Source organism: Branchiostoma belcheri, unplaced genomic scaffold, assembly GCF_001625305.1.
Source record: "Branchiostoma belcheri isolate BF01 breed outbred unplaced genomic scaffold, Haploidv18h27 scaffold194, whole genome shotgun sequence".
Lineage (NCBI taxonomy): Eukaryota > Metazoa > Chordata > Leptocardii > Amphioxiformes > Branchiostomatidae > Branchiostoma > Branchiostoma belcheri.
This window is the reverse complement of record NW_017803424.1, coordinates 27,432-38,567: the sequence shown is the minus strand read 5'-3', so window position 1 is coordinate 38,567 and position 11,136 is coordinate 27,432. Positions and strand designations below refer to the sequence as shown.

General features: G+C 41.0%; 1 protein-coding gene across 3 annotated transcripts in view; it reads left to right on the top strand.

Moving 5' to 3' along the window:
* The first annotated feature begins 578 nt into the window (after positions 1 to 578).
* The window catches only part of LOC109468187 (von Willebrand factor D and EGF domain-containing protein-like), a 36,617-nt gene continuing 26,059 nt past the window's right edge, over positions 579 to 11,136 (top strand). For all 3 annotated transcript variants that reach the window (XM_019766443.1, XM_019766442.1, XM_019766441.1), the window contains exons 1-4: positions 579 to 727; positions 3,009 to 3,239; positions 4,371 to 4,535; positions 5,985 to 6,044. In XM_019766443.1, coding sequence (XP_019622002.1) covers positions 658 to 727; positions 3,009 to 3,239; positions 4,371 to 4,535; positions 5,985 to 6,044 — 526 coding nt within the window. In that variant the 5' untranslated portion in view covers positions 579 to 657. The remainder of the gene's footprint in view (positions 728 to 3,008; positions 3,240 to 4,370; positions 4,536 to 5,984; positions 6,045 to 11,136) is intronic.

The following is an 11,136-nucleotide window of genomic DNA, read 5'->3' as shown; positions in this document are numbered from 1 at the left end:
TAGTAAAAACATCTTATTCAAAGAAGGGAACAAGCGGACAAAAGTGGACTTGTCGTAAATACACGGATTCATTGATGTTAGCTATACCACTATACAAACAAGGAATGTTGCTACGGAGGATAGCTATGGCGAAAGCTATATTGTATGCCTATTGGCATCGTGTCTGTGTGGACTGTGGAAAAGAACCAGTGTCATAAAAGTCCTTAAGCCTTGAACAAAGCCGAACAAATAGTTATTTTAAGTCGCGTCCAATTAAGGGACGTCTACATTTAAAGCGCACGTTGCAACATGAACATGGTTATGCCTCCTAGGCCTAGCAACAAACTGTCTTAACACGTCAATAATTTGGGTAGGGAAGTTTTCAAAATCATGTAAAACGATGGTCTTATCAGGCTATTTCATAATGACTTTTTAATGCCTACCTGGCTGTGCTTTGATTTACTGACTGTATTTAGCACATACCTATTTTTTCCTAACAAAAGATGGACGGCCATTGTTAAGCTTAGCCAATTAGGATAGCTTTCTGGGCTTTCTGCGTCACATAAAAAGCAGCTTTAAGTCAGAATTGCAGATTCTAGTCAAGGATAGAGGTACTGGCAGCAAGATAAACTTTTGTGACAAGGCGTTAAGGAGGGTCCTTGAAGATTAAGTACGGCTATGTGGCAGCGAAGCCGCTTTAAAGTAACGATGCTTTCATTCCTGATCTTCACTGCTGGAATCCTTGTCGGTAAGTAAAATTTTTCAAAACCTTAACAAGCTCAGCATTTGTAAAAAAAAAATGCAATTTTATCAAGAGGGGATGTCTACTAAAAATTGTTGTTGAGAAATGTGAACGTGGTCCTTCGACAAATTTTCGAATTTTAAACCACGTAATTATTTCATTATTTCAACGCCAACGTGTTAGTTTTGCCATATTTTGTTGAGGTTATCAAACATGAATGATATTTTACCAAGGCGTTAGGTGTGATTCTTTACAGTTGGGGTTATTTCGGAACTTATACATAATGCATTGTGAATGCTTAAAGTTAGACGTGATTTCTTTGTTTATATCCGAAATTGAAGATGGTCTCAAACGTATTTTTATAAAGTCGGGTTCAAAAAGGATTAGGATTGGATACTATATTTTAAAACGGTCGCTTTTTTTCTTTTTTTTTTTGTTACTTTTCTATCATTTACTCAAAGGTAATGGGCTTACATACGATTTTGTTCTTTGAAACCGTACCCGGTTTTTGGCGTGGATACATTTGTAGTGCATCAGGTTTATACAGTTTGTACAAGCTGAACGAACGTACACCAGGAAGGACTTCTGCTTTTTTCAATCCGTATGGTGGAATTTTAATATCAGGATCAGGCAATTTATATCTCCGTGAATCCAAGAACGTAATTTCTAAGACCGTATTCTTGGACTAGTCTCGATAAAACAAGATCCTCGATACAATGTTGCTAACAGCCACTCGGAAAAAGTGTGCCCTTCTCAAAAATATGGGGAACTTTAACTTAATGGCCAAAGCGCGAGATTCTAAGTCAACGAGCCTAACCACATAGCAATCTTATATATAAATACTAGTTATCTGCACCGCGGTAAAATCCTATAATAGTGCCACACAAAGGAAACTTTTCCATACAAAGCTGTTTCCCTGCCTTTTGATATTTAAAGGAAGGAAAAATTGTCTTTGGGTAAAGGGCAATACTACTTTTCCCCCAACCTTCTGATGACCGACCCTTCCCCGAAAATTATCAGGTAGAGCACTCGTGGGCGTCAGAAACCTGCCATACTTCAATGCATCCTCATTCCGTATGAGATGCGTATTTAACTCAATTTCATTCACCGCTAACTGCACAGATTTTCGAAGAAAATTATTTTCATAAAGGTGACTTAATACAATTATATCGGCTGTCTGAACCTAGTATACAGTGATACTTGCAACGCACTTAAGTCGAACAAAAGCCAATCTGTATCTGTATAGCCGTTATAACCGCCCTTTGGCGTAACACACCAGCTTCACAGGCACGCGGCGCGGTGGCAGTTGGCTACATTACACCGAACGACTTGTTACACCTAACCCTTGAACATCTAACTCTAGACATTTTTAAAGCTAATGATAATGCCCCTACTGTACTTGGTGACAGCGAGTTCCACTCTGCAATAGTTCTAGGAAATAATGAATTCTTGAGCACCTCAATCCTTGGTTGATAACTCAGGTACTTGAGGGCATGGCTATTTCTTGTTCTCTTCTGGGTTTGTCTTAGGTACTTAGTAGTTGGTACGTCCACCAGTTTATTAGTCATTTTGTACATCATGCATAGTCTGGACATTATTCATCTGTCTTCCAGTGACTCCCACTGTAGGTTTCTTAATGTTGACGTATTGCGTACATTATACCTCCAGTCCAATTTGACGGCGCTCTCACGGCGCTCTCTCGGCGCTCTCACTGCGCTCTCACTGCGCTCTCAGGGCGCTCTCACGGCGCTCTCACTGCGCTCTCACTGCGCTCTCAGGGCGCTCTCACGGCGCTCTCACGACCTGAAATTGGCCAGAGCGCGGGAATTGGCCAGAGCACCAAGGTCGCCATTGGAGTGCAATGAGAGTGCAATGGCAAGGTCGCCATTGGAGCGCAACGTAGTCTGGAGAATACATAAAACTAGACTGCGTACTTTATTAAGATCCTGTAACACATTTGATACCTTCTGTGTATCCCCATTCAGCATACGTTGTGTATTGCAAATTCATGCAATACGCTGTCGTAGGTACAAAATTTATTTTAAATGGAGTGAAATATGCTGTATTTGCTCGAAAAAAGGTATCCGCCTTTTAAAGGTTTTTTTTTTCTTTACGTATTTACATTCAAATCTGAACTTTTCACTGTTAGCAGAAGTAGAAATATTCTGGTCAATTCAATTCAATTTGTGTTGCATTGCATTTTACTACTACAATCTTTTGTGGTAACTATAAGCAGTTAACAACCAGATTTGCAATTCTTAAAATACATGTATGTATTATCTTCAAGTTATGGGCACTACGGACGACCCATGTTTGACGGCGAAGGAAATCTACGAACCACGACGCAGCACAGAGTATGTTACTCCCCAACACAGCTCCAACAAGACGAGTGATACATACAGGCCAGAGGGCTGGTACCGCTTCACCCATATGAATGGGATGATGCCCACGGTCTGTGTGGAGGCCTTTCGCTGCGGTACAGACACACCCATATGGATGGATGGGACACACCCGGCAGGTTTGTGTACTCGTTATTCCATCTGTACAAAATGTATATGTCTCTAAAGTATTTGTTTCTTCTTTTCATCCATCTAAAGTGTTTGTTTGTTTGGATGTTTGTTTATAAAGTTTTGGTTTAGCTCAATAACATACAGAGATATGTATTAACTTTGGGGTTTTAACGTTGGTAGGTTTTAACGTATTGAGAAAATTTTTACATTTTGGACACCCTAGCGGGTACTTTGGTACTGCAGCATAACCTCCCGATTGAAGAATTCTTGTTTTGGATAGGCTAGGCTCATGCCCTATTTGTTGTTACATAGCCCTTGGTCACATGAAGGATGGGTGTAGGTTAAGGTGTTTTTTTTTTTCAATTACAGAAGTCGACTTCGATTAGGAAAGAATTTAACTCAAGAAAAGGTTGACTAGTTGTTGTACGAAATTTATTGGATGGAGCTAGCTTAGGTGACGATTGACAATTCCTAGGCAGATCATGCAAGTCATGATATAAGTTGCACCTTTATCTTTAGATAAAATGGGATGCTTAGTTGGAGAAGGCCATCAAGTAATACTGTAAATCAAACGAGGACCTTAATTGCCCGACCGACGACAACACCTTTCTAATAGTTTTTTTTCAATGGTCCTGAAACCCTCATATTTTACGGGAGATTCCGACCTGGAAACATGTTTTACGTAAAGTGACGCTTACGTTTGCCGTACATCTATACATGCAATTGACTGTATCTTAATTGATCCAGATATACCCCAACGTTATCTGTTGTTAACGTTACAGTACCAGACTAAAATCTTGAAGCATGACCTAAACTTACCGTTAGAAACATGTAATCAGAGTTTTTTTTGTTAAATTTACATGAATTTTTACAATTTAATTTAGTAGGCTAAAATGTAATTTTGTCGCTATAAATAGCACCTGGTCTTTAATTGAATGATTTAGTCCCCTTTTTTTCTTCATGATAATCAGTTAGGTATTACATTAACGACCTTATTTCCATAGTCAATGAGACAAATAAAAAAACATTTACAAAAACTCATATTTCATTGAGGTTTAGATCAGGTTCAATTTTAAAGAACCGGTGTAGAGTTTGACAACCTATACGTCTATAATTCTATACTATTTCATTGTGTTTAGTTGGAGATGGCGAGGTCGACCGTGTTGCGTGCTCAAACCTTGGCTTTCCCGGTGACTGCTGCCCTTCTACGTACAACATCAAGGTGAAGGCGTGCGGCCCAGCAGGAAACCCCTTCTACGTCTACAGACTGGTACCGACAATTTATCACGATGCTTACTGCGCAGGTGAGACAGTCCTTTCCCATATGTATTTTAATATGAACCTCATAGAAATTGACAATCCCAAAATTAAGATATTATCCTAAAATAGATGTTCACCCCTAAAGATCATGTGAAGTTTTGTATGCTAAATGTGTTAATACATTTCTATCTTAAAGGTAGCCCCCTTCGTAGACTTTGGCGGTGGTGGCTTTGATTTGGAGGGGGGGCACTGATGCGCGATTAATTACCGCCGAGGGAGTTATAACTATAATTATTATATAATTATGCGCCACAGAAGTAGTATACTTCACCAACAAATCTTCCTTCACTCGGCGCCCTTAAAGGGACGGGGGTTAGCGTTTCATAGAACCTATTAGCATTTCGGGGCAATTCAAACATGCAGGGAGTAGGCAAGCACGCGTGTTTTTTGACACAGAAATCACGGCATGTTTGCGGATTGCGTTCTAGCTAAACGTTCCAAAACAAAAAAGGGGGTCTGAACATTTTTAAACCCCAATGCAAACACGCTAAGAACATGAGCATTACTATTTTTGGTGCTCGTATTTTCGCAGTGACAATGGCTACGGGATCGTGTTTGGTTCTTAGCAAATGGTTGATGTTCTATTGACTGGTTGATGAATGGCTGCTAGAAAGATGTGGCTGATCAGGCATAGGTTGTGAATAGTTCCTTGCCTTGTCTTGCCACGAAGTTAATTATTAACATTAATAGGTGTTTTGATAAAGGGTTAATGCCTCCGCGCCGATGTATATATGCGTATATGGTGAAATAATCCCTGGTCAGGTGCTATAACCACCAAATAAACCCACCAATGCTGACCAGGGATTATCTCACCATATACACCTAGGATAATTAAGGTGGGGCATTAACGTTTATATCATATAGCCTATAGTTATTTTACACAAATTCCTTCATAAAATTCCTCCATTGCCGAAAAAAACTCTCACATTCAGATCATCTAGGTACTCATACACATTTGAAGAAATACTAGTACCCCCAAATCATATATATATATAGATGGTACTGTAAGTGGAGAACAACAACACTAGTTTTATTGCCCTGTCCCCTGTATAATGGTACGGTCCAAAAAGTGGTCGGTTATTCTAATAACTGACCCCTTTTGAGCTAACAGCCTGATAACCAATGAGAAATGGAGCCTTCTGATTGCTCGACGTCTTCTGGCTATATGATGATAGGGCTTGTTGATGGCGTATGTTACTTCCGCGGCTCCTTCGGTGGTAAAATCCCCCTCCCCCAATCGCGTATTAGCGCTCTGCCTCCGCAAAAGTCCGTGAAGGAAGTTATTTTACGGCAAAAGCGCGAAAAAATGTTCTGTTGACATGTGACCAAGGCACACTTGAATTTTTGAAAGATGTAAAAATGTATTTTTTTCTTCGCTACTATTGTAAGCTTTACGACCACAGACTTATTAACCATATGGCGTTTTATTTTAGGAAACACTGCACCTTGCCCAGATGGTCTAGAATACAACGTGTTTCATGACCGCTGTGGACGTAAGTCTTGACTGATATACGTTTTATCTCTTTACATACAATATTATTTGACGATTTAAGCCATGTATATGTTTTATGTTTTTGTGTGGCTATATATTTTTTTCATACCTAAAAGTTTGTGTACGACTATCTTGAGTTCATATGTCATCATCATTTTTTGAAATTGCTTTTCCAAATAATTCCATCGGTTGACGAAATCATTTTTTAATATTTAAGATTGATATATCTTCATATATATAAATGTTTATAAGCAGGAATTAATGATTGATAAACTTGCAAATAACTTAAGACAAATTTGGGGAAGTCCAAAGGAAACAATTGTCCAACAGCTCATTTTGATTAATTGGCCTCGGCCACCCAAACTCCGGCCCTCAGTCTGGGGCACAGGCCCCGAGCCGCACGTGACTCCCAGTCCCCTGTCCATTTCCGCCCGACACCCGGCCGGGTGAGGTGTCCCTTCCCGGTCTTTCACTGTGTTCAGAATGACCAAACCGAAAACTCGGTCTGCAAGTTGGCCGTCAAGGGCCGTCCTGGCCAGCACGGCATAGGCCACTGCACTATCTTGGGGCGTCCAGCCAGACGATCCTTAGCTTTGGAGGACGATTTGGACTAATCTCCAAGCAGATCCCTCTCGGTGGCAAAAAGACAGTATCAAATTGGCCAGGCAGTATCCATTAGCCAGAGAAGGTCCGCGGCCACCGACGGGATCTGCAGAAAGTCGCACTGGACAAGGTTATTAGCACGCAATTGTTACCTAATCAAACCGCGATCAGTCCGGGTTTAGGAAGAAGGTGTGAATTATGCCCCGCGCGCGAGCCCCTGTCCGGCATCTCACAGGAAGTATCGTCACAGGTCATTTACGATACCGTTAGCGGGCCAGTTTGAATTCCAGTAAAAGAGGCGAAAGTTCGACGTGTTTTCCGTGATACCAACTCTTGCCCGCCCGCTTCCATAATATGGATAAATGAATACGCCTCCCTCCCACAAAAATACGAAGCATTGCTCTCCCCCTTTTCTCCGAAGATTAAGTGCAAATACAATCCTTGCGCTCTTCACAATTGAAACAAAACTATACTCGACGTCCACCAGTGATACGCTAACATATGTCAATAGATAATTCTTCTTTATTCATCGGAAAATTTCGTAATCTAACGTTACACAAATTATGCCATGTGGTGAAAATATCCGATGCATAACAGTATATTTTTCTCCTCCTTGCAAACAGTAAATAATCATGTACCTATCTGTCCACTATCCTGGCTTCGAGGCCGTTAAATGGACTATCCAGCACAGAGGAAATTCACATGGCAAATCGGAAAGGAAACTAAAAACAACGTTTGCAAACTTTTAACCGGGAACAACAAAATTGCTAGAAGGCACCGTATCAAAACACAACGGTAGGACAGAAATGATAGCCAGAAACACCAAACTATATTAATATATGTAAATGTAAAAACTAATACTTCATTGTGTGTTGAAAATCAAATTTATATTTATTTTGTTGATCTCGAACGTTTATTTGGTAATTTTGTACGTAATCATGTTAATTCTGCTACGTTGTAGTGCTGTTGCTGTCAGCTGGCGGTATGCTAATAAGGCATGTGCGGTTTACTGCGCGGGCCTGAATTGCACTGCAGCGCACTGGGCGGCATCGTAAAAGTATTACCGCTTCCAGTTCACAGATTGCGGGGGGATCAAGACAAAAAAAACGGCCATATATAAAAAGGTAACGATCATTCCCCCACAACCTCTGCTTGGATAGTAGATTTGGACCAGCTACATCAAGAGGTATCTTGAGAAGTTCAGCCATCAGAGCAGAGCCAAAGACATCACGAGGGCCCTCTGGTGGGAAGCAAGCGCTGACGAACCGACTGGTCCGGACCTGCGGGCCGACGCTGCGCTCACCAGCCAAGTGGACAGGACGCTGGAGAAAATCTTTGGCAAGAAAGTGGAGAAACGGAGGAAGCGGTCGCCCACTCGACGGGAAACGGACACCAGCTCTCCCCCCCCCCCTTCGGTCGCGTCACCGGGATGTGAAGCGTAAACCCCGCTCCGGGCGTCGTCACCTTCTGTCCTTCTCCGACCGCTCGCCCGGGCCCTATTCCACCCCGTCTCGTTCCCCTTCACGCCACAAGCCGCCGTCTGGAAAACGGAGCGTTCGTCGACCCTCCAGCAGATCGCATCGGGCCAATTTCCATCCATCACCACAGGGACAAGTCAGAAGAATCAACGACTTCTTCCCCCAGCCCCACACGGTCTCACCATCAATCAGAGCCCGGCACTTCCAGGCCAGGCCTGGCCGCTCCTCTACTATAAATGATCACATTACCACCACGGCCAAGGTCAGCGGGCCACAAGTGAATGTCCATTTCCCGGGCTTCAGAAATGGGGGCGCAGTCACGTACGATGATCTGAACTTACCTATGTTTGTCACGGGATTCATCAGAAACCTCATATCAGGGCACCGCGTCAGTGACACTGCCTTTATCAAACTTTCTACACTGACAGACATCATGTATGACGCGGCGGCCTGTCGTGCATGAGATGTATGCCTCAATCATGTACGCTCTCGAGATAGATGCGATAAGGAACCGACAGCCTCCTGAGGTACACCGCCAGCCGACCCCTGGCAAACAGTCCTCCCAAGACTACCATGTCCCCATGAAAATTTTTGGGAAGTCCAAAGGAAACAATAGACAAGTCAGGACAATGATTAGTCAGAAGCACCTGTTTAACTCCTGCTGAAATGCTGTCTGTTTATTTGTTGTTTCAAAGACCCCCATTAGTGATAGTACATCTATAAAATACATCCTTCATTACTCTTCCTGGGGTCCTAAAAATAAACATACATGTATCATACACAAATCATACACATTATAATGAATTTGAGCACACAATATATATGTCACAGTAGAGATGCAAATCCAGTAGAGTTGGCAACTCTACTAGTAGAGATGCCAATTGGCAGCTCTACTAGTAGAGATGGGAATCCTAGTATTTATACTACTGAGTTCCAGTCTCTACTAGTAGAGATGGGAATTCTGGTGTTTTTACTCCAATATCTACTAGGAGTGTTCCAGATTCTCTTACCAGACATTGGAATTCTAAATCTTTTTTAGCACAAATGGGAAGTCTTTGAGTTAGACCAGGATATTCTCCAATTCTAGCAAGGAACATTTTTTTTTAAATAGACTGAACACCTAAAGTTTCAAATTAATCATATTATAAGGTAAGCCTACATTCACAATTACTATAAATTTAGTTAATTAAATTGCTTCATATTTCAGATATCGAATTGTGCTTCTATCAATACATCATATCAATTCTGCTTTCTGCTGCTCATCATCTGCCATATCTTCTGTTCACTTTGACATCAACTTTGGAACTGGCTTGGTATGACTGATTAGCTCTTATATACCCAGTCACCAACTAACTGGAAAAAGCGGTTTAGCACATTGGGTCTCTAACTCATAATGGCCTGATGCAAATGTCTCTGTTTTACATTTCAGTGGCAAAAAAATTGAGTGATGTTGGGTAATGATTGAGGTGTGAAAATATTCAGTCTATTTTCCAAAACATTTTTAGGTAACTAATATGACTGTGCCCTGCTAGAATAAGGTAACTAATATGACTGTGCCCTGCTAGAATAAGGTAACTAATATGACTGTGCCCTGTTAGAATTAGGTAACTAATATGACTGTGCCCTGCTAGAATAAGGTAACTAATATGACTGTGCCCTGCTAGAATTAAGGTAACTAATATGACTGTCGCCCTGTTAGAATTAGGTAACTAATATGACTGTGCCCTGCTAGAATAAGGTAACTAATATGACTGTGCCCTGCTAGAATCGTATAAATACGATTCCCATCTCTACTAGAAGAGATGCCAACTCTACTGGATTTGCATCTCTACTGTGACATATACATACATGTATACTTCAATTTACTACCAGTTCTGTATATACTCCTATTTGTGTCCGTTTGATGACTCTTTTGAAGGTACAGATGTTCTGATGTGATCTGGAAGAGTATTGTATGATTTCGAGCACCTGTAAATAAAAGTCGTAGTAACTGCTGATGTTCTTGGATTTTGCGGTTTTAAACTATCCCTTGTTGCAGATCTCGTGCTGTAACTCAGCTGGTTAGATACAAGCTGTAGTTTACTGTAAAGTGTTGTCGGTTGCTTATAGAAGAGCAACTTGTGGAAGGCACATAGTGTTGTAGTCGTAGAGTCTTTCATTAACAGTGAGCCAAGATAACACAAGTCCCCCTGCCTTATTCTGCATTACTTGGAGTACGGTGATGTTCTTTTGTGAGGTAGGGAACCATACCGCTGTACAGTAGTGCAAGTGTGTCAAGGTAAGTGTCTCCGCCAGCAGTTTAAGCAACGATTGGTCAAAATATGCTGAATTTCTGATAACCCCCAAGGATCGAGCCATTTTCTTAAAAGTATCTTTTTATATGGAAATCCCATGTAAGACATTCATCTCATGTGCTACCGAGTAACTTCATACTTGTTGTATTGGACTCCCATCAATAAGGTGAGTTGGAGTTTCTTTGACAGTTTATTACCAAGCAACATACACTTTGTCTTAGATACTAAACGCACCTATTTTAGCACAAATGGGAAGTCTTTGAGTTAGACCAGGATATTCTCCAATTCTAGCAAGGAACATTTTTTTTAAATAGACTGAACACCTAAAGTTTCAAATTAATCATATTATAAGGTAAGCCTACATTCACAATTACTATAAATTTAGTTAATTAAATTGCTTCATATTTCAGATATCGAATTGTGCTTCTATCAATACATCATATCAATTCTGCTTTCTGCTGCTCATCATCTGCCATATCTTCTGTTCACTTTGACATCAACTTTGGAACTGGCTTGGTATGACTGATTAGCTCTTATATACCCAGTCACCAACTAACTGGAAAAAGCGGTTTAGCACATTGGGTCTCTAACTCATAATGGCCTGATGCAAATGTCTCTGTTTTACATTTCAGTGGCAAAAAAATTGAGTGATGTTGGGTAATGATTGAGGTGTGAAAATATTCAGTCTATTTTCCAAAACATTTTTAGGTAACTAATA